Genomic DNA, 25132 nt, shown 5'->3' on the forward strand with positions numbered 1-25132 from the left:
AAATTGTATAAATGGGTTTTCTCTTTTTATCTTTTTGAAATGTGTAGATTTTAGGGCTAAATGAACGTATAACCGACAAATTTTGACCATTCTAAATATAACCTCCATTTTGATGTAATTACTTCTGAATATCTCAAGGGGTTAACAATCTTCCTAAAAGCTGTTTCTGATAGTTTGAGGGGTGCAGATTGGAAAATGTGTTTACATATAGGGGGGGGGGGGGGCTTCTAATATTATATATTTCAAAATTTCATTAAAACAATAATGATCCCCAAAAAAGTCAATTCTGAAATCTCCTTGAAAATACAGAATAAAACGATAAAAATAAATTAGCCAGACATGTCAAAAATTATGAAACCGTAAAGTAGACATATGGGAAATGGCAACTCATTTAGGTGGTTAAACTATCTCCCTGGAAACGAGAACATTTCGAATTTTGAAAATGGCAAATATTTCAAAAAATTCATCAGTTTTTAAAAATAAAAATTTTAATACATAAACGACATCAGCCAAAATTTACCACTAAAATGAAGTACAAGATGTGGCTTGGTTGCTCTGCAGAAATCTATTTGTCAATCCCCCCCCCCTTCTCTCCCCCCCCTCTCCTCCCCCCCAAAAAGTACATAGCCTGCTGTCTGCTGGATATGGAGTTTGGCATTTAACACATTTGCCAACAAGAGACAATAGGTTGGTATTTTGTTCACCTCGATGGGCGTCAGGAGAACTTTAAGCAAACACAAGTGTTATCCAAATGCCAGATTATCATAATGTGATTCCATCTTACAGGATGATACATTTACGTTGCTCGAAGACACAAAGCCAGGAAGTAATAACCCTAAATATAACATAATGTGACATACGAGGGAATAAAAGCACCCGAGCGGGGATAGGACTCGTAGTCATTGTGAATCGCATCTAAATCAGGTTATTGTTACACATTACGTGGCCGGCAGAGAACTGACCTTTACCAGACACAAATGTGATCCGAATATCTGCATCTAGAAACTCAGATACTGTAACAGCAGCAGTAACAACTTCTATAGCGTAACTGATGTAGAGCGTCACAGCAAATAAGACAAGGACTGGCCAGGACCGGCACAATGCTCAAAGCAAAGGAACGCGCAGAGACCCTCCCAGTAGGGAGCGTGCAGAGGCCCTTCCAGGAAGGAGGATGCAGAGACCCTCCCAGGAAGGAGTGCGCAGAGACCCTACCAGTAGAGAGTGTGCAGAGACCCTCCCAGTAGGGAGCGTGCAGAGACCCTACCAGTAGGGAGCACGCAGAGACCCTACCAGTAGGGAACGTGCAGAGACCCTACCTGTAGAAAGTGCGCAGAGACCCTACCAGTAGAGAGTGCGCAGAGACCCTACCAGTAGAGTGCGCAGAGACCCTACCAGTAGAGAGTGTGCAGAGACCTTCCCAGTAGGGAGCGCATAGAAACCCTCCCAGTAGGGATCTTGCAGAGACCCAGCCAGTAGAGAGCTCGCAGAGACTTTCCCAGTAGAAAGGGCGAAAAGACCCTAAATGTAGGGAGCGTGCAGAGACTCTGCCAGTAGAAAGCATGCAAAGAACCTTCCAGGATGGAGCGCAATGATACCCTCCCAGTAGAGTGCTCGCAGAGATTCTACCAACTGAGAGGTTGCAGAGACCCTCCAAATAGAGACAGCACAGAGACGTTCCAAAGAGCAAGTGTGAAGACACACTGCCAGCAGAGAGCATGTAGAGAATCTTCCTGCAGGGAGTGAGAAGATACCCTCCCAGTAGGGAGCGTGCAGAGACCCTACCATTAGAGAGAGCACCAAGACCATCCCAATAGGGAGCGTGCAGAGACTCTCCAAGTAGAGAGAGCACAGAGGCTCCCCCAAAAGCAAGTGTGCAGAGACTCTTCCAGGAGGGAGCGTGCACAGTTTCTCCCAGCTCTTTTCACTGTAAAATCTTTATTTTATTCAGTTTTGTTGGTAAGACTATTTCCTCGAATATACAGTGGTTCTATGGAGAGGGGATGGGGTAGCAGAGAGTCACAGCAGCTAGGTCTTCTCTCAGCAGCATCCTCTGACCTGACCAATCACATGCGAAAATGAGCAAAGAAGAGTCATATTTTGCCTGAGAGGAGTCCAGTTTTGAGACTGAACAGGCAGTGTCCAGACACCTTGATCTTCAGTTCTATACCAACAAAACTTTTGGTGTTGTATAAGATAAGAATCTCGTCTTTCAGGTTTCATCAGGTTTGTGGTTGTGTATGCTACAGAACCGGAGATGCAGACAGATAAAGGAATAGTAGTGAGAAGACGTGTAAGCTGCAGATAAATATCCAGTTCAGACTACAGGGAAGGGGGAAGAGTGAAAATCTCACGATCTAGTGATCCAACAAAAGCAAAGCATCACCTATATTGTGCTTTGTGTTATGGAATTGTTTTTCTGCTTCTTTTTGCTTTAATTAATCCTCTTGTATTACAGCCACATGATGAATCACTTAAATAGTCTCCCGAGAGCCCGGACTCATAAAAAACGATTTCAGTGATGACAGCAAGACGACAACATTTAATACTGAAAAAAGATGGCTGGATGGGGACCCAACTCGCCATCTGGATGAGAATCCGGAACGACATTGTGTGTGTGTGATATAATATACCATTACAGTAAACACAATATGCTCCACCAGCGGAAAAAGGAGCTACAACAGGGAGTTAGTCGGTAGAATCTGGTATTCTTACCGTCATGTCAAGAAAAAGCCTCATCTGTACAGCTGTATAATGCAAAGAAAATTAGATTTTCTTCTTAAGGCTTATTTTTTTAGAACAAAAACTGTGCATGTTACAGGAAATCTACCATGAAAATCCATCCTGATAAACCAGGGACATTACTCATAGATCCAGGCACTGTGACTGTGGTATTATCTTATATTTGTTATTCATGGCCTCCTTCCATCTAAAATCAACTTGTAAAATTATGCTAATGAACCCAAAGGGCTCCTGGGGGTTTTACCAGAGACCCTCTGTGCTATAGCTTCACAGAGGGAGAGGACTGAGAGAGCAGAAGGGGAGGCGTAACCAGTGTAACAGACTATGAAACTACAATGTAGATTTACTGCTAAAACAGTAATTAAAAAGGGTGACTTAAAAAAAAAAAAAGAACATTTTAATACCGTGTTTTTACAAACTTTGCTAGTAGTAGTAATAGACAATACTTACACGTTTATCCCAACTGTGACAATTATCTGATCCAGTTTCAAATTCAATCATATAATATAATACAGCAACTAAAATGGGCATAAAACCTATATCTTGGGTAAAATATGACTATTTTATAACAAAGTGGCAAAAACGTTCAGTTAAGAGGAGTCTACATCCAGGCAGTGTTGTGCCTGGAAATTTGTGTAACCATACCTTGTGCGCTTTAGCAGTGGCAGGACTGTAAAAAATGTATCCAGGAATGTAGCTGGACTTGGTACGATGGGGGTTTATCCCCAAACTTCTGTGCCCTACAGCCCCTACCTCAGCTAAGTAAGTGGTGGCTTCTTACAGCAGCCAGTCAGAGCAGGAGGGAACGGTTGAATTAAGCTGCCACTCCTCTATGCTCTGACTGACTGCTGTAGTATTCAACCAGATGCCAGTTACAGCTTTTACTCAGAGTAGAAGGCAAAAGCTGCTGTAATGCAAATTTGCAGAGTTTCTCTGAGCATCAGGGGCAGGGCTGAAATTAACAGTGCACAGTTTTCGTTTTTTTTCTTTCCTTATATAATTGCTATTCCTTGAAAACAAAATGCGGATCAGAATTCACAACTCCACCCCTAAGATATTTTGACAATTTCTCTACAATGTCAGATCGATATTAATCTGAGCCACAGTTAGGAAAAAATTGCTCAGAACAGTTCAGAAGTGAGAGAAAACGTTATCCCATATCCAATCGATATCTCGTTAGTAAAATTCAACAAGCACCTCCTGAATATTACCAAGAAAATGTACTTAAATTTTCAATTTGAACAAAATATGTGCTATTAAAACATTTCCGGTGATCAATTTTCTAATAAAAAGGACAAAAATAAATAAAATAAAATGAACAAATCAAGGTGAAAAGTTAAGAGACTGTTGCCCTGTACTGTGGTGGCCCTAGGCAAGGGCCTATAGATTCATCCTGTCTGATGTGAGCAGCTCAATCATCTAGTAGGAATCTCTCTTCTTCTAACCTTTTTTTTTGCTATTTTATTAATGTGTGATTAAGAGCCAAGACTTCTGCACTTAATCAATGGAGTATTTGAAGTTTCTAAGAAAATGCGAACTTCACAAACCCCCGATTCTCACCACAGGGGATGTTGTTTGCTAGTCAAGCAATTTGTCAATAGCTTAAAAGTACAAAATAATCTCCATTTTAATGAGGAAAAAACACAAGACAGGCAATAGATAAAAGGTGAACACAAAATGTCAACTACCTGTATATAATTTAAACAATGACATTTCAACATTTCTAAATGCGTCGGGAAAGCGATCAACATGAAATATGACTACATCCAATATTAACCATTTATTAGGGGGTTCAACGATACAGGACACAACGAATACTTTACACGGAGTCTCCCTTTCACATTGGGAGTTTACAGCTCCATCGGTTATGAAGGTATAGTTGACAACAAATTGACACATCAATCTTCCTAAAACTTGGTGGTTTTCACCAAAAGGTTTCTTTGAGCTGGGAGCACTCTTTAATATTGACAACATGTGAAGAGCAGACATAAAATGCAAAGTTCAGGTCCTTAAAGCTCAGGACTGGGTGTTGGCGTTGTGATTTCATGAGATCAGATACATAAATGGGGAACATTCTACAAATGTTATTGGGCATGGGTCCTTAGATGACATCTGAACAGTGAAGAGGAGGCATGGAGAGGACCTGCTGGACTCGGCCAAGCAAGACACACTCTCTCTGACTCGCTGCTGGATCTGGCTGTATGCCAGGAAAGATAATAAAGTTCATTTGGTGGGGATGTGAAAGAAACTAATTTTAATAGTTAACAGGGCTCTATAAGAACCTGTCACTAGCTGTGTTTGTGAAATATATTAACATTAAGTGAAGATAAAGATGGACACCTGTTAGTTTTTTGGCGTCCATGAGTTTGGTAACATAAGACAAGCTATGGATCAAGTTATACTCCTTTCTAAATTGTTTTGGACAAACTTTTCCACTTGTAAGAAATTTCTTATGTTGGAACGGACCTGAAACTTTTGAGAAATACATTGTATAGCTGAAGAGCTCTGCGGCTAGCACCGCTGTTATTCACTAGTGTCAAAGGCTTCTTAGGTAAAGCCCAAAATGATTTGTGCGGCACGAGAAGCTCCATTTCTCAAAGCCAAACCGGGAAGAATAGGTTGTCAACAAAAGTAAGGTAACTGCTGCCGACGTCTACGACCTCTCAGCTGCCAGATGAAATACAGGTCTGACATTAGTACGTCATGAAAATAAAACGGGACTTCGCGATGGATGAGGAACGGGGAAATGAAACAGTTTCAGGCTCCGGTTACAAGCGCGTGGGATTTGTGGTCTATGGGTGTACTGTAAACATGTCTGTAGAGTCATTTCACATCTGAAATATTATGCCAGGTGCGCAGGTACAAGTCAGGAGAAATAACTTTTCGGTAGCATTTCCATTTATGGCCTTTTGTGCTTTGAACCCAAATGTCAGGAGCAGTATATATATCATGAACCAAAGACTGTGAAAAACTAACTGAAAAATAATGCCTAGAATAAAATAGTTTTTAGTGTTTAGATTTTTTTCTACTTAACATGACCACATATGTACAAGACAAAGACAAGGAAAATGCAAAGCTTCAGAAATGCTGGATATCAAGGCCCATGCCTAGTATACATACAAGTGATACCTCATATAGCAGACCGCCCAATTTTGCATAGTAAAATGGCCTTTTAAATGGAACCTGTCAGTTTAATAACTATTATCCAGCAGTACAACTATCCCTATATTGTTCCTCCCATGCACACAGTCTGTTCGTAATGGCTCACCATTTATACTAATCACATGCCTCCCAGTAGATAGGTAGCCACAGCACATGACCCCAGTAGATAGGTAGCCACAGCACATTGACCCCAGTAGATAGGTAGCCACAGCACATTGACCCCAGTAGATAGGTAGCCACAGCACATGCCCGCCAGTAGATAGGTAGCCTCAGTACATGTTCCCCAGTAGATAGGTAGTCATAGCACATTCCTCCAGTAGATAGTTAGCCCCAGCAAATGCCCCTAGTAGAAAGGTAGTCACAGCACATGACCCCCCAGTAGATAGGTAGACACAGCACATGCTCCCCAGTGTATAGGTAGACACATCCCGGCCTGCATCCAGTGATCATCGCTGTGTTTGTCTTACATGTACACACTGGCGATTGCTATTAATCAGTGATTTGTCTGAGAGCCAGATGCAGCCATCGAAAGAGCCACATATGGCTCCCGAGCCATAGGTTTCCTACCCCTGGTCTAAAGGAATGACCCACTATACCTGTTGTCCACATTCATAGATATAGTAGAGATATACAGATACATAAAAAGACAGAGAGATAAAAATCAGTGGATAGTTATGGAGATAACACAGTCCTTTTTAATCAGCAACTGTCCAGGTCAAGAACTTTTTTCAATTTTTTGGGGCTTTATGGATTGATCCGACATGTTTAAACCGCTTCCCCTTCTCACGATTACTACGGCTAATAAAAGTACACCGAAAAAATAAATAACAGTTATTCATACCCAGAGTGAGAACACACAACAGACCCTGCTGGTTTATTACAGAAAAATCACCGAAGGATCAAGAAGCAGATTAACCTGTCAGAAAGCTGGAACGTGCTCCGCCAATGCCGGTCATTTCATTAAAGTTCACATTGCCGGAAGCCCACGCTTTGTAACGTTACAACGTCTGGGCAAAGAGAAATTGTATTATTCAGATCAGACGGAGGGTAATTTGCCAGTGTTTTGGGTAAGCCGGTCTACAAATTGTTCACTTCTGTGGTGTATAATTGATATCCTCCAACAATGACATCAATTCTGCACCAAAGGGTCTTCTACGTGGGAATTCTGCACCCGTCGCCTGATAAATATGTAAAAGATCCGGATAAAAATGTCACATTATCATTTCAAGATGTTAGCAAAAAAGCTGCTGTTCATTGGGACTAATCAAATCTCATTCTGAGCAGAAGTGGCCGATGTGTCGGGGGATATTAAATCAGGAGAAAGATCGTGTTCGCCGAGGACAAACACTTCTTCACAACGGAAACGCGATCCCTAATTGGATATTCACTTACTGGGTAAAGCGCTCTAATCTGTGTTGTGAGCGGCAAATGAATATGTGGCGCATGCAATATTGACGAGGGCTGGATCATAAACATAGTCAAATATTAAAATATCCATTTACTCATAGGACGGGGGAACGGAACGCGGAGATGTAATTATGGGAACAATCGCTAACACCTGTGGAGCTTTGGATGATCGGCTCGGCTGAGTCACATCTAGTTGGCTATTACGTGTATCCAACACCCCCTCTTATTTTTACTGGAACAGAACCACCTGCATGCTTTGTAGTCAATAGTCATTCATATTCCGGGGTGGGCTACAATCGCTTTAGTCTTTATAAGTACAGTGTGTATTAATATTGATCGCAACCTTCTATACTGATAGCATTAAGGCTTCTTACAACAGCTGAACTAGCATCATTACCAGCTGTATTAAAGGCATCACACCGAACCAAAAAGTACCCTACTATATAGTGATGAGGAGCAAAAACAGCTGAGGTGGGAGTCTCTGGTGGCTCGAAGGCTTTTTATTGGATCGGACGTTGATTTATACGAAGTCATTAGGAACATTAACAAAGGGGCAAAGTCTTTACCACTCACTATATCAGATGGATCTTTGGAAGGAAAGTCTGTCCCTTTCAACCCCAAAATTACTTTTTGCACAATGTATTGAGGTAGCCAGGTCCAACATGGAGTCCCCCGTAGAGAGTTCATAGCGAGACTGTGCATGTGCAACTTACCCCTAAGTTCACATGAACGAGAACAGAGCTAATATTCATAAACACTAGGGGTTACGACAAGTTGGACCCCGCCAAACAGCAAAATATAACTTTTGGATAGGTCAGACCATCCTATGGTCTAATTGGACACGTCTACTGTACACTCTATGTTAGTGCCTATGCTATTTATTTACTACTCCTGCAGCCACATTAGACAAAGAACCCAACGCTGCTTAAACGTGACTTTCTTAAATTTAGTATCAGACAGTTTGGATTTCCCAAGTTTGAAAAGGGAACTTGGTAGGAACCCTACCTACAGCCCCCAACCATACTAGATAGTACAACCAAGCCTATTCTTTTTGGAACATTGGAAACATCATGGATTGGGTATGGTGCAGAATCCAGGGATATTTTTGGGCTACAGTGGTCCACAAGGCTCTATCCAATGAGTTTCCCGCTCAGTTATGTTCAGTTATGGGTCCACAGTTCCATGAAGAGTACAATATATATCTCTATAATAATCAGCGTAGGAAATGTTATACTGAACAGAACTGGGTTGTTTTGCTGTGTTTAGCACTGGATAGAAACCGCCGTGACCTTTCTTAGATTTTACCTGTGTCGGCTGTTTTCATCACAAAGCAACTTGCCGGGTTATCTCCCTCCCGCTCGAGCGGTTAATCACTGCCTTCTTTTGAATATGGATTATTTTAACATTTCCATGTCATTAGCGCTAATTGGAAGCATGTTTACTCCTGTCAAGCTACAAGGGCTGGGGAGAAAGCAAAACACATTAAGTGCCTGGGCAGAGAGGAGAATATGGAAATCTGCTACATTTCAATAGGCATTTCACACTCTTATGTTTATTTTGTCGGAATCCAAGCTCAATTCACATGTATCAGTTTCTCTGAGATGTGTCAGACATGCCATATCCGTAGGAGATAGGAGGAGGCTTGTAAGAATTCACATTTCAAAATCCTTCTAATAGCAAAGTAGGAGAAATCTGCAGATGAAACCCAATCAGTTGTCAAAGACTGGGGTGAGGAGAAGACACATGATCTGAATGCGACATTGGAAATAAGGAGTTGTTCTCCACATTGGCCGCTGATTCGTAAGGGAATTTAGTCACCAAGAACATAGTAATGAAATGCCTTGGCCAGGAGCAAAAAAGAAACAAAATCACAGCGCTACAATATTGTAAGTAAAATGCAAATGCTGTAATGTAGTCGTAGTCGTAGACCAAAGATCCACAAGCGTTAAGGTCGTGCGGTTGTGTTGAGCCATGCAAAAACAAAGTGTGCCCAGGGTTGTCTTAATGTGATCTGTTCAGTTTTCTATTTTAGGGAAGCATTATAAAAATGAAAATATGCTGAGAATATGGATTTAAATCAATAAAAAGTAAATAAGTGAAAGGGTTTCACCCAATTTTTCTTTTATTGTAAAGTACAATGGTCGTAGAGGCAACATGGTGTCTTAGTGGTTAGCATTACAGCCTTGCAGCGCTGGGGACCTGGGTTGAAGTCCCAGGGTCAACATCTGCAAAGAGTTTGTATGTTCTTTCCGTGTTTGTGTGGGTTTCCTCTGGGTCCTCCAGTTTCCTCCCACACTCCAAAACATACTGGTAGCCCCATGGGGACAGGGACTGATATGACAAACTCTGTGCAGCGCTGTGTAATCTGTGTGCGCTATATAAATAAAGGAATTATTATTATTATGGTATTTTCACAACTGTGACATCTCTCTGCTTCATGAAGTTAAGTGGTGCTCTACGTCCGATTGAGAAGTTGTAATGTGTATACAGTCTACAAGAACCATAAAAAAGGAGAAAAAAGGGACAGCGTTCTCCAATCTTCTGATTATCTTCTTGTTTCATTCGGCGTAAAAAAAACATACATGCAGGAGACATAACAACAATAGGGAAGGGAGGACGTGCCAGTGCCTATGCTGAGGCAATGCCCGTTTTGCGCTCATACTGGCCTCAACCTATTTTATGCACCTTTTGCAGTAAAAAAGTTTTTAAATGTTTTTTTTTTACTGTCCATACGTAGTAACCAAAAGCTCTCCCTGTACACATAACCATGTAAGAAAAGTTGCCCATCACAAGACAAGGCTTTCTCTGTGAGTGGATGAGGAAAACAGGACTCAAAGGCTCTCCATAAATGTGTGAGAAAGGAAGAACTCATGGCCAGTCTTTCTTTACGAGTGAGTGGGAAAAATATACGTTTGTTAGATAGAGATCAAGTCGGATTTCAACTGTTACTTTATTCTGTGTTTTGCAAGAAACCACGACTAAGTCCCAGGGTCAACATCTGCAAAGAGTTTGTATGTTCTCTCCATGATTGTGTGGGTTTCCTCTGGGTCCTTCTGTTTCCTCCCAGACTCCAAAACATACTGGTAGGGTGATTAGATTGTGAGCCCCATTGGGGACAGGGACTGATTTGGCAAAACTCTGTGCAGCACTGCGTAATCTGTGTGCACTATATAAATAAAGGAATTACATTACTAGATATCTGGAAGCAGCTTTCTCCACTCTCCTGTTGAGACCCGGACATGCACATGCATGGGTGAAATAGTGGACAGCTACTGATGGAAAGAACCGATTCATCCCTTCTGTATTTATAGTGTGTACTCACCCCCTCTCAGTGCTCAGGTGCACCTCTCTCACAATGGCCTCCAAAACTTTTAAAGGATCTTGAATGGCGTCGGAGTCCAAGGCGGTCCCACTGAAAAAAGGAAGGACAAGTCAGTTTATTCCAGTCTACTAAATAAATATAATAGGCAAAAAAACAGTATGAGGTAATCTTAAAAGGGGTTTCTTCACTAGAAGTTTCTAATATCAACAGGATTGGACCCAGACAAATCACAAGAATGGGTGGGGTCTGTTGAAGCCCAAATGAATGGAGCAGCAAGTCAGACATGTGTCCTACTGCTCCATTCACTGTCTGTGCACTGACAGAAAAAGCAGAGCACTGTGCTCTGTAAGGCGACAGTCACATGATCGTGTGCCTGCAGTCCCATAGTGTACCGTATTATTATAGCTGAGAGGGGAACTCATCCTTAAAAATTTTTTTAGCATCTTTTAAAACCTTGCAATATAATCATATATTATATGAGATACCTGCTCCTGAAATAGACACAAGTATTCACTAAAAATCACAGATATACTACATAATTTTTTATCGTTCCTTGTCCTAAGAAGACCTTCTCGTATGTTTATAGCTGTAGGTGGGAAGCAAACAGATTATGACATCTGGCTGTAATAGGCTGATAACACATGTCACATCTAAGTGTGGTCCTAAATGTGATAACTTCCCCTCCGGAGAGCTGCCATAGGAAAGCTCTGCTTATGACCCGCTAACATCATTGTCCTCTCCGCATCGATGATTACACATGGCGCTGCCCGCATAGAACAATACCCTACGAGGCATTTATCAGACGGACTCATCAGTAACTGTCACGTCTGCTTTTATATGATGTATATACGGTAGGAGCGATAATATATAGAAATTCTCGCTGAACAATATTACTGAGACAAGAGGGGATGTTCATGGGCAGCGATGGGCACATGTGGCCATCGCTGGTCTGATACCACCAATGGAGGGCAATTATTTGTACAGGGCTGTAGAAGCAGCAAACACTGTACCTACATATAGTACGTGCATAACAAAATGCAACAAATTCTGCAAAAAACTTAAGATTTAAAAATGAAGGGGAAAAAATCAAAAGACAAAAAGAACACTTCCTCCATAGAAGAGATTCCTTCCTGCAAGTAGCAAAAGGAACCAGGTTTGGAATCCTCTCTCTAGAGATATCACACCAGGAGTATGGATTGAGGTCCTGTAATGGACACAGACATTACAAAAAGAATAGTGTGTCATCACTCATTGTATGCTCAATGGTGGGATCCCTAACAATCCAATATCGTTGGCCAAACCTCAGGAAAGACCAAAAATTCAGCATTTCTGGAAAAGCCTGTTAAAAAAACTACCATGAAAATACATCATGATAAACCAGGGACTGTGGTAATCTTCTTGTATTTATTATCCATGTCATCCTTCCTTCTAATATCAACTTTTATAATTATACTGATAATCCTTAGGGGCTCTGGGGGCATTACTAGAGCACCTCAGTGGTGTAGCTTCAGAGGCTCCTCCTTCCTCTCCCTGTGTAATCTAGAAGCAGCAGGAAGTGCAGGGGAGGAGAGAACTGCTTTGTATAGTGTAACAGCCTGTGAAACTTTAGCACTGAGGGGCTCTGAAACACCTACCAGCCTGTGAAGCTCCAGCACTGAGGGGCTCTGAAACACCCACCAGCCTGTGAAGCTCCAGCACTGAGGGGCTCTGAAACACCCACCAGCCTGTGAAGCTCCAGCACTGAGGGGCTCTGAAACAACCACCAGCCTGTGAAGCTTCAGCACTGAGGGGCTCTGAAACACCCACCAGCCTGTGAAGCTTCAGCACTGAGGGGCTCTGAAACACCCACCAGCCTGTGTAGCTTCAGCACTGAGGGGTTCTGAAACACCCACTAGAGCCCTTTGGGCTCATTAGAATAACTAAAATGTTGACTTTAGAAAAAAGGAAGACATGGATAACAAATATAAGGATATATTACCACATTCACAATGCCTGGATCTATGAGTCAGTTTTACGTGTTTTATCATGCATGTTTTTAATGGCAGATTTCCTTGTAAGAGCTTATTCATGGAATATGAACGTCTGATCCAAAAACCCAAATAAATGAATACAATAAAACTCTATGTTAGCAATCACAAAAGAGAGCTTCAATAGTTTGCTTTTAGTAGTCAAAAAATGTTATGGCCTCTATAAAGTAAATTGAGTTATCTCAAACACGGCCACCACAAGAAACTACAAGCCCCATGATCCCTAAGTTCTCAGTAAAAGCTCTTCCTTCTCACGCTCTTTAACCATAGTACAGTAATGATGTGTAACTGCCATCACAGCACATAATATCACTGAGATGACCATACTCACTGATACTCTCCTCCACAGGGACAAAGTCACAGGACTGATTAAAGGGTCAGTGTCATTTTAATTATTGAGTAAAGTGTATGTCCACAGAATTTTATGCTAAGGAGAGCAACATTACTAATTTCTTATTAGCTTGTATTTTAATGACCCATTTTAATATAAATTATACTTATTCCTAGAATATCCCTTTGGGTATACATGCCTTCTGTTTCTACGCCTATTAGTGACAACCATGGGGTTTGTCACCAAGATTTGCCTAGTTCTACAACAATATATCACGCCATGAAGGAAGCATTTACAAGAGGTGATTCAGGCAGTGAAGGGCTTTTTGACCATATGACCAAGATGATGCACCAGCACGGGCTCTTCCGATATGAGTCTGTCATCATACTCACATCTAGGTTTGTATAAAAGTTTTTTTTTCTTTTTCATTTTTCTTCATGTACAGACTTCAAAATGTCGATTTGGGGCCCTAAACCACAGGTCCATAAGGGCCTGTAGTAAGTTTAGGGTCCCAAACTGACCTGACGGTTGCTCTTTTAAAGCGTATTTCAACAAAGACAAGATCCTTAAATATACTCAGGATAACAAAATAACACATTCTCTAATTCACTGTTATTAACAAAAATACAGCATTTCACAGACATAATTCCAACCTGTCTCTACCAGTCCAGGTGTACACAATTTTGGTTGCCCCAGGATCAGACCCTAAATCAGAAATCTAGGGGAGGGCAGGACAGATTGTTCTCCTGTCTGAGGCTGCACTGAGCTCCAATAGGGTCACGCATATTATAGAATCCCTGATATAGGTTGACAATTGTCACTGGAAGCCGTAGGTCACATGACCGCCCAGGCAGCAGAACTTGAAACTGTCTGTGATATTCCATGTCCTGCTGACTTGTGGTGGAAGGAGAAGATCATGCAGTCATTATTTTCTACACATTACCTCCGTCTCACATATAAGTGGTTTTAAAGTAAGTCTGAAGTCCTGCAGTCCGGGGGTCATGACCGGTGGCAAAAATTCCATATTTAACAAGGTCAAAACACCACAAATTATCCAGCAAGTTCTGGATCCACATTAGCAGACACAGAATGGCATCTCGTAATGGCTGACCCTGGTCTGTAACCCAGTCATATACACTTTAGGCAGTGAGGGCAGTATGGGGCCCGTAAAGAGAAGACTTCAAGCCCGAGGTGACCCCATCTTCATAGCTCCTTGCTATGTGGGCCGCTGCCTTCTATATTTTCAATGCTTATAATTTGTTATGTTTTTTAATGTAAGTAATGTATTGTTAGTAATGTAATGTTAGCGGGTATCATCATGTTATGCCTCTGCTTTATTTAAAGTCTCAGGGATTTCCATTTATCGATGTTTAACACGGATAATAGGGAATAATAATGTGCTGGTGGTTGTGAAGCGGCGTCCATACCATGCAACAATGGCTCCTCTCTATAGCCGATTCTCTGTGTGTTATTCTAGCCCTCTGACTCCATATCGATGCATCTATAGAGAGAACGTATAGAAATGTGTTTGCTCTCGGCAAGGCCAGACAATCCGCGCCGGCAAAGCTTCGACGGCGGTGACTGACACGTACTGAAGTGTTTGCGTTAATGGCTGTCATCAATATTCTGAAGTGAAAAATTTCTTCATACTATATATATTTCTGCAGCTGAAATCAACCCGGGGAATGTTACAAAACAGAGAATGTTTGGAGGGCTAATTTCCATGTGAAAGAGTGATGAATAATTTAGCTACAATGTAACAGCTTCCAATGCATAATGAACAGGAAATCTGGATCACACATATCATGCGTGTGTACGGGGCGGGAACGCAGCGCTTGCTCGTAAAGTGTACAGTGTCTATGGTGGGAGCCATACATTGGAGTGAGGTGTGTTATTTATATTTATTTTTTTAATAAGTCAACTTTATTTTAAAAATTTTTCATGTAAACAAGTCATACATAGATTGTATAGTATAGAGAAAAATAATATCACAATAATTCTTTGTAAAATCACAGATAAAAAAAACAAAAAAAAACAATAAACACTCTCCCTAGAGCTTATCCTCACCATAGTAGGCTCATTGTCACCCAAACCACCCACCAAATTTTATGCTGAGAAGCACTTTCACACATGAAATCCTAAAACATCTGTTCTTGCTCTCAATATACATGGACACGAGTCATTTCAGGACCTTTGATGATCCTCCAAAAAGGGATGGATCCTCCATTCCAGAAGAAGCTCACTCTAGTCCCATATGTAAGAAGGGAATTCCAGACTTGTAGAAGCTAAAATATTCATACAGCCCAGGGCCCATAGCAGTTTTAATCCACCCCTGAAGATGATTGTACATAGTGTCCTATCTGCAGGCAGCATGTTTTAGAGCAGAAGGAGCTGAGCAGAATATACATGTAGTTTCCTATGTGCATGCAGTATGTTATAGAGCAGGAGAAGCTGAGCAGATTGTACATAAAGTCCTATCTGCAAGCAGCATCTTACAAAGCAGTAGGAGCTGAGCAGAAGATACATATAGTGTCCTATCTGCAAGCAGAATATTGTAGAGTAGAAGGAGCTGAGCAGATTGTACATAGTGTCCTTCTTGCAGGCAGCATGTTATAGAGCAGGGGTAGCTGAGCAGATTGTACATAGTGTCCTATCTGCAGGCAGCATGTTATAGAGCAGAAGGAGCTGAGCACATTGTATATCGGCTCCTATCTGCAGGCAGCATGTTATAGAGCAGGAGGAGCTGAGCAGATAGTAAATAGTGTCCTATCTGCAGGCAGCATATTATAGAGTAGGAGGAGCTGAGCAGATTGTACATAGTGTCCTATCTGCAGGCAGCATGTTATAGAGCAGGAGGAGCTGAGTAGATTGTACATAGTGTCCTATCTGCAGGCAGCATGTTATAGAGCAGGAGGAGCTGAGTAGATTGTACATAGTGTCCTATCTGCAGGCAGCATGTTATAGGGCAGGAGGAGCTGAGCAGATTGTACATAGTGTCCTATCTGCAGGCAGCATGTTATAGAGCAGGAGGTGCTGAGCAGATTGTACATAGTGTCCTATCTGCAGGCAGCATGTTATAGAGCAGGAGGTGCTGAGCATATTTTATTTATTTATTTTTTTTATTTCATCCCACAATGATCTGGAAGTTTGAGCAAGTCTAGATAAATCTCTTCCTCCCTGACCACTACATGCACATTGCGAATGATCCCAACATGCGTCTGGCTAGGAATAGGTTAATAATCAATGCAGTTACAATACTGTGCAGCCTCCGAGCTCCCCGGTTTTGGTGCCCTTTGGGGACACTATGGTGATTAGAGCTCATCCTCATCTATCTGGAGTGGCAGTGCTGTGATGATACTCTCTGTACTTCAGCTCCTAAAGCTATATTTTTGGGCGATGTTTGAGCTTCACATTTTCTGCATGGGCGGCCGGGGTATTTATGTGCTGTGCGCCCAGATGATTCTTTATTTTCCATCGACAACAATTATCTATCTCCTAAACCTTTCCCGTGCTGGAGAGGCCTAAAGGTGATTAATCATTTCCCCTCTGGCGCTGAAGGGGCTAATTAGTTGAGTCTCTTCATATTGTGGAGATCCATGGATTGTAATAGACTCCGGTGTCCTGGAAAGCCCTCAATACAAACCGGCTGTGCTAAAAGCCAGCACAAAGCAAGCAGTAGCCAAAACACTCAAACTTTGTTGACATTACTGACAACACCAGAAAAAAAGTCTATAAAAGGCCAAGGTTCGTTTAAAATGATAAAATATTAAAAAGAAATGTATTTTTTTTAAATTCCTCGACAAATAACCTTTAAGGAGTTGTCCACATTGGACAATAGGTTTCCGACAACGTGAGGTTCCCTGGTTACCAGAGAAATCACATTAGGAATGTGGAAAGAAGGTTAAACTCCCACCACACTGCCCCCGAAGGGGAACTGAAGTATTACACATTGCCAGTTGTATAAAGGAAATCTACCGTCTACCAAAGTAGATCCAGTGGCAGATTCCCTAGGGAAGTATGAACCAGTAAGTGTGCTTTATATTGCTCGGTATGGCCTCCTTTATCCCCAAAAGCTATCTTTTTTTGTTTATATGCTAATTTGCTGCAGGGGCTACTGGGGGCGTTACCATAGCCTCTACTGTATTGGGGGACTATTGCTATAACACATAGCTCTGCAATGATTGTGAAGCCGGCGGCTTTAGGGATGCTCAGTGCATGCGCCTCTGCAGGCAGGTAATAGCTATAGCCCTTAAAGCTAGCAAAGGCTATGACGACGCACCCAGTAGCCCCTGCAGCAAATTAGAATACAATAAAACATAGCAAATTTTTATGATTTGTCCTTAACCAAAAAAAACCACAGGCCAAGTATAAGATACTTAGAAAAATGAAAGCACAAAACATTGTTGTACCTTCTTGACTCAACTTTGATCACAAATCGTCAAAGTTTTGCTCCGGATTTAATAAGTTGAGAAATTTTTGATACTATTCTATTCCAACATGCTTTTTTTTTTTTTTTTTTTTTTAGTTTTAAGGGTTATAGGAGAGAAGAGAAACCTAAATATGACATCAATATCAGGGTTAAAGGGGTTTTTCTGATTCTACAAATGTTTAGAAAGTCTCTCGCTATGGGGGACCAGTTATGGGGGACAATACTTTTTTAGAAATGAAAATAAAAACATTTTTTTTTATCAGCCTTAAAAACAATTTACCAGATTGATCAGAATCATTGAGGTTATTACCTGAGGTTAGAGATGATCGTCTCGGTAGAGCTCCGTACAACATCCTTAGGACTGATGTCTACATCGCCAACCACGACTTCCAACAACTTGTGTACAGTGTTTAGTGACTGTCCATCCAGACACAAGGTGACCGCCAGGTTCTTTATCTTCTCCTTCTCCGATCTTGATAGATCATATAGGTGTGAATACTTCTGTACATGGTCCTAAAAAATTAATGCAATTTAAGGATTTTGCATGATGATTACGAGCATGAAAGGCAATTTGGTGTTGTGTGTCAGGGGATAAAAGGCCACACGGCAACAACATCAATATTGAGCTAAGAAATAAAGGGGTTGTCTAAGGAATATCAAAACTCAGTAGAGTAATCATGGCTGACTGATGTTATGAAGTAGCGTGCGTTTCCGTTCCTGGTTGCTTCAGTGCTAAAATAATTCACCTGGTACCAGAGGAACAAAAAAAGCAGTGACTTTACACGGCCTTGCGAGAAGATAGCCAGCCCCATTGGTGATACCTTGCTGTGACTAAGGGGGCAGGATGTCTTCAGTACAGCAGCATGAATCCAGCCCTCATTACAGGACACAATAACCTAGAGTCAGAGCGTCACTCTAAAGCTGTGTAAAGGTACTGCCTCCAGGTCCCTTGAAGCAAGGGAATTATTTTAACACTGACACAACCAGGAACTGGGGAAATAAGTTGGTGAATCAATGGCTGAGTTTTCATGTTCCCTAGATAACCCTTTTAGGCTACATTCTCACCACGTTTTAGCTATCCGTTGGTAAGGAATTTCCAATGTATCCTTACAATAAAGTATTGTAATACAGTATGCACATACAGTGGGGTATGTTCTCATGTGAGCACAGGCAGCAACCAGCGTGTGACAGCTGACAATGTTCAGAGTGTTTCCTATAGTGATGTCACTGTCCTTATATAGACGCTCAGCAGAGGCCAGGAGGATGCAATTCTTTGCATCTGTCCCACATAACCTACAACGGCCTCCGCTGAGCGTATAAGTTGCTCAGTAGGATAGAGCAGGAAGGAAAGGATTAGTTTGCTGCCTCTTTTCATCCTGTGCTTCCCACAGTATACACAATATCATGTGCATCCAGAGGGAAAAGGATGCCAGTATAGGTCTATGGATATGCTCATCGTATATACAGTATACCGGGAGCTTTCCTAATTTATACACTGAGTGTATCCAAATGAGAAGTGAATGTCACCTTAAACTTACCTTCACCCAGAAGACAAAATTTCATACTATATTAGGTAAAAACAGTTACCGTACCTGGTGCCCCTTTTTTTTTTTTTACTTATTTCCAAATTAATGCCCAAGCCCTAAAGATTCAGCTAATCTAAATACTTGTGATAAAAGAGCAAATATATTTGTTTTGCAGAACAGGGATAAGACTACATAGCCATTGTTGTTTTAGTTAGTGTCTCACCTTCTCCAAACTTCTCAAGTGGTCAATGAAGTTATGGCCAAGAGTTTCCAGGTGAGCTAGAGACTGCTGCAGGTGGCTCAGCACCACGTCATATGTGACCACGGAAGGAGAGGCCTCCATGGATTCTCCAGATGATTTCTTCTTCTGCTTCTCCAGAAACTGTTTGACGGTTGTAATGGTCTTCTTTGTCATCTCCTTTCTGACATCCACTGTCAACTAAAGTATACAAATTATAGTGTAAGTTATTAGGGTCTCTTATACTACAATTACCATCAATAATGTACATTTGATGTCCCTTGTTCCACAAAGTTACGTCAAAACCACAATAAGCTGCACCACCACCATTTTGATATGTTTCCATTCGCAGTTGTTTTGGAAGCGTTATATGTACTCATCCAAAACAAATCATCTCCAAGTACTAAACCAAAAGTGGGCACAAATCTTTTAAGATACCATTTTAGGGGGAAAATGACTTTTAAACTCCAATTTTGGAAAAAAAAACCCTCAAAACTCAAAAAATCCAAAATCTCAACTGTTCTATTTTCCAAAGAAACAGTCTAGAATCCTCTTGAAGCTTTAAAGGGAACCTGTCATCACATTTGTACTTATACAGCTAGTGACGGGTCCCTATAGAGCCCTATAAACTGACTCCATTCTTTTAGCTAAAAATTTTAAGCCTTCACATCCCCATAAATCGATTTTACCTTATATTACCTGGAATCAGAGGGGGAGTGTCCTACTTGGCCAGCCCCTCCCATTTACTGTTCCCTATGCCTCCTTACTATTCAGCAGCTTATGTCATGTGACCAGGGTGATGTCAACAAAGGTCCTTTGATACCCTTTACATTTGCAAAATGTAACCCATGTATGTTTCTGATGACATGAAATAACACCAGTAAAAGTTAAAGATGTAAGAAATCTATAAAAAACTTTGTATTAATAAAAATTTCAGGCAGATTTGTTTTCTTAAAATGATGTTACATCACTGGTGAAAGAAAGTTACGCGCATTGGCCACTACAAGAAAACTCCACCCGATTAAGCATAAGACCCTAACAGTGTCACTCATATAATATATACCTTGGTAAGGTCTGTTGGTAGCCTCCAGGAACCACACACACAGGACTTCCTGTGACGTCAATGTATTGGCTTGCTGTGGATGAATGAAGCCACGAAGACATTACTATGTGCACTCCCCCTCCGTGATAACCACACCCATATCAATTGTTGTTGGGGTGTGTCACAGACATCTCAAAGCCCCTCCACCGATATGGGGGATAGAGATCACAGAGGGTGTCTGCATGGCCAACCATCGACATGAAGCTAGCAGGACAGAGGATGGCACACATGATGTGACCGGCATCTCCCAACAAGACTTTACCAAGTATGGGTGACCCTATTAGGGCCTTATTAGTTTTGTAAGAGTTATGCTTTACAAATCTGAATACGCTAAAAACCCAAACCTGCGTATGAATATGAAGAAAAATCTGAATAAAAGAGAGAATATGGATGTTGTGTATGGCAGTCAGTTAATAAAAATTCTGTAAATATAAAACCAACTTTTTTTTTCTTTTTTTGGGGGGGGGGGGGTCATTTAAGAACTAGTGTTGACTCCGTGAACAATGATCAGAAAAATAAACTGAAAGAATCAAGTTTCTTAAAGGTGCAGACCATTTTTGAATGAAATATAATACAACTGCATGTAAGGAGCAGATGCTGTAATGTTCCTCCCCGGGAGCCTATAACACTTGTGATGACACTTGTCAACCGGTGACATGAAACAACCGTCATGAAAAGGAGAATTAATCCAATATTATGAGCAGAGAACTGACGTGTGAAAAGCCCCCAACCTGTCATCCCCTCCCCGCGCTTGTTTTGACATATTCAGATCATAGATTGTACAACTTTTACACTCGAGATGGAGAACAGAAAGCCTCAAAGAGAAGCCGGGCTTCAAAACACTAGGCTCAGCATCGCGCCTTTGTTCATTACCGCAGAACAAGCGTTATTTGATCTAAACAAAATTATTGGCCGGCGCCGGCAGCCGATGCCGTGATGAGATCCAGGGAATATCAGGAATCACAGAATACCAGGGAAGAAATCATCTGCCTGTGCCAATATTTCCCAACCTGAGGCTCTTCAGCTGCTACCAAAGTGAAGTCCAAAGCCTGACCCGATTGGTGTATGTTGGGCATTGTAGTTCTGCGATAGCTGGGGAGTCACAGGATGGAACAATGCGCTTTGTTCTACTCTTGCTGTGACCCCCATCATCCTGATCTCCACCATCTCAACCCATAAGATAAAGCATGAAGGTCTCCGAGACCTGCATATTAAGAACGGGGTCATGGATGCAAGAGCAAGCGAATGTGAGAGGGTCCAATTATCCTGAGCTATGAGTGAGTGCAGATACCTATAAGCACATCCGATGACTACAATCATAGTGTAAATGCTACTAATAGGTTGTGCTATTGTTGGAAGAGTCGCTGAGTGTTTGGTCGGTGGGGGTCCAGATGTGGACCACAGCCTTGTGGGTGAGGCGGCTGCATACACGGTATAGAGGCGGATAGTAGGAAACCAAACTATGCCTTTAAGTATCAGTTCTATTCTCTTTCAAGTCTGGCGTGTGCCAGCGTATAAGTAGGGCAGCGTGAGATCTCGGAGCCGCTCTTCCAGCCCATTTCACAGCTCTGCACGTAAATGGTGCCAGTGTTATCAGGCTGCGGGGCGCGTGGCCCACATGTCTGATGGAGAAGCCAACGCGCTCCTCTATAGGTTTCCAGCCATAGAGGCAGATGGTTCGATACAAATAACATATAGGAAAATTAAAAACCAAAATATCATACACTTTAATTTTTTTTTAAACTTAACACTTTAATTCTCAGAAGGCGACTGAGGCTGAGAGTGAAATGCAGGTCTCTGTGCACAAATATAATAATAATTTATGTCACTAACATGCATTTTATGGAATTACTCAGCACTCACTGCCACCTTCCGTCTTTTAAAAGATTAATAACTTAAAGGGGTTTTTCCATTAAAGAAAGTTATCAAATTGCAATCCCCTAGTCATATTAGCACAATAAAGATCATATTTAACCCTTAACTTAATAATTTTACTCAGTTTTATTGCTGTTTTAGTTCCTATCACTGAAGTGACGGTCAGTGTAATATTCCAGAGTGTGGGCGGGGCTTCTCTAAGCAGGCACTTCATGATCCATCTAGTTCTGTGAGCTGACTATGCGGTTTATATACACTTTCATTCAGCTTCTGACCATTGTACTAGTATCTGATACATAGAGAGAGATGAGACAAATCAGAGATGACGACATCCATTAGATACCTATTGCACATAATGACACAGTCAGCACTGCTACAGATAAAGTACTGTCTAGCTTGTAGTTGTCCCAATGTTGCTGTTACCTCAGGAACTCAGATTCTGTGTCTCCGTGTGCAGCAGTGAGTGAGCATGGTCTTTGTGGGAACACCCATTTAAAGAACATCTACCACCAGGCTGAAAGACTGCATCCAAATGAGCCTGAGGGGCTCCAGGCTCTATTAACACCTATGGAGCCTTGAGCCCCTCAGGCTCATTTGCATACAGTCCTTCATCCTGGTGGTAGATGCCCTTTAAACAGTTCTAGTGGTACACTCAACATTTGGCATTCTCTATACATACAGTAAAAGACAGATAGAAGTCTGGAGCACAGACTATAACTCCCTGATAGATCACACCTCAGACCGCCGGCTCCTGGACAGATCGTGCTACAAACCGCCTCTCTCTGGGCATACCATGGCCCAGACCTTCAACCCTGCGCAGACTGTGGTCTAAACCACCCTGTGCGTAGACCAGGGCCCAGACTGCCTCCTCCCACAGACCATAGCCAAGACAATCTCCCCCAGAGCAGACCGTGGCCCAGACCACCTCACCTTGGCAGACCGTGGTTGGCAGACCGCCTCCCCCCAGGCGGACCGTGGACCAGACTGCTGCTCCTCTGGGCAGCCTGTGGCTAAGACCGCCACCCCTGCAACTGCTCTTGTGCAGACCTAACCCAGATTGCAAGAACGCCACAGACCACAGCCCCCCCCCCCCCATGCATACCGAGTCTAAACATCTCTTGCACAGCCTAAATCCCAGACCACAGACCTGAGAGCAATCCTGACAGCATACAGAATATCAGGTAGCTTGGGTATTATAATATATGGTATAACAATTCATGCTTCCTTAAAAGCTTTTATGTTCTAGAATCTCTGTCTCTGTCAACAAAAGCCTTGTTGTTATAAATTTTTCCATCAAGACTGAAAATCCCACAACTGAAGATCTGAAGATCGTGCACCTAAAATCCATGTTCTGCAAATGTGATTCATACATGGTAAATAAAGCTGATCTCACTCAGCCTCAATGTCCTATAAATAACGGATATGTTCCATCACAATTCATGCTTTTTGATTCATCCATATGTAACATTCAGCTATCGTCACACATTCGCCACCCAAATAAATCAGCTTTACACCTCTGTAGGCCTATTATAGTCCCCGTATTTTCAACCATGTAATATAACATTTCAGTACTTACCTCTTATTAATAAGTATGTGGCTAATCAATAACTGTGACTTAGTAGGATACAACGTGCACCCTATAAATCTGGAGAAAATGAACTCACCGTTCCCACAATTTAGGACTCTGCACAGAAAGAGGCAGGAACTGCCCTGTAACTGGCTGTTATGAAATTGCTGCCTGTGATTGGCCGTTGGTGCTGCCTGTGAGTGGGTTTTTCCTGTGTGCCACAATCGGAGCAGGAAGTAGCCCCATACATATAAGAGCAATGGTGGCAGAACCCTGTGATCTTGGTAGGGACAGCTCAAATGTGTATAGGACTGACTGTCTTCTAATAGATGATGTTGAGGGAATGTAGGATTGAGCATATTGAAGTTTTACACGCCCAATTTTATGATCTCAAAATAGATAGTAAACAAATCTGGCAGTGACTTATGTTCCTCCCTTCTTACAGGACACATGGATACCTTGAATGTGAATGTCTATGAAGGTGGGCAGCCTGTAAGAATGCTGCGGAAGGTGCATGATGACATAAGGCCATGTTCACACTAGTGAATGACACAGGTTGTAACCAGTGCACCAGTGGATATTACCTTGCCCACAGCATGTGATGTGAAGGTGATTTCATCGATAAATGCCATCAGATCGCCCGGCGTCAGCCTGTCATAGTACTTCCTGCAGATGTCATAGGCATGGGCCCAGTCGGCCGACGTCTGCGGGGCTTCCTTGAGAAGCTGCGGGTCTCCGTTCCAGAAAAGTTTCTTCAGCCAGGCGGCGTGCACAGAGCTGGAGGAGAGCATGTTCCCATCCAAATCCGGGATTCGTGTGGCCAGCTTGGATATAGCAAGCACATTCTGACTAGTGAGCACGGGTGCCAGCGACTCCAGGGGGTGCAGACTAGCATCTGTCATTCTCTTATAATCCAAACCTGAGAAAAGCAAAAAAAATAACAAAAGATTATCTGATACATGTTAGCATGCATGAAGATCCGAATCTGTCATCCAAACAGTGTTCTAGAAATACAGAAACTTGTCTCTGCAACAAGCCAACTCTGCTACCTTGGATTTACTCAACTGTGTAAGACTGGAGAAGACTAGGGACTGGTTAAAATGATAAAAGCATGGCTGTTTACTGCTTTAAAAGGGATTTTACCCTGCAAAACATATTTGCATATTTTCTAGAACTCCCCCTAGTGGAGCATCAATGGCTGTAAGTCTCCACACGCCTGCAAGGCAGCCTTAATTGGCAAAGTCTCCGTAAGTAGAGCTCGTACTTCCTGACTCTACAATACCACACACATACATATGGGCAGATATGGAAGAAAGTGGCAATATAAGTCCTGGACAGTCCCTTTGATTTGGAACAACTTGACTGAGATACCAAACAGGCTCAACATTTAGGACAAATTCATCTCTG

General features: G+C 42.0%; 1 protein-coding gene across 3 annotated transcripts in view; it reads right to left on the minus strand.

The window, feature by feature from the left end:
- Nucleotides 1-25132, minus strand: part of NBAS (NBAS subunit of NRZ tethering complex) — a 415971-nt gene that overhangs the window by 88527 nt on the left and 302312 nt on the right. For all 3 annotated transcript variants that reach the window (XM_072143606.1, XM_072143607.1, XM_072143605.1), the window contains 4 exons: nt 24310-24644; nt 19167-19382; nt 17728-17930; nt 10631-10720 (listed from right to left, as the gene is read on the minus strand). In XM_072143606.1, the coding sequence (XP_071999707.1) occupies nt 10631-10720; nt 17728-17930; nt 19167-19382; nt 24310-24644 (844 nt within the window). The remainder of the gene's footprint in view (nt 1-10630; nt 10721-17727; nt 17931-19166; nt 19383-24309; nt 24645-25132) is intronic.

The sequence above is a fragment of the Engystomops pustulosus genome, chromosome 3 (genome assembly GCF_040894005.1).
Source record: "Engystomops pustulosus chromosome 3, aEngPut4.maternal, whole genome shotgun sequence".
Lineage (NCBI taxonomy): Eukaryota > Metazoa > Chordata > Amphibia > Anura > Leptodactylidae > Engystomops > Engystomops pustulosus.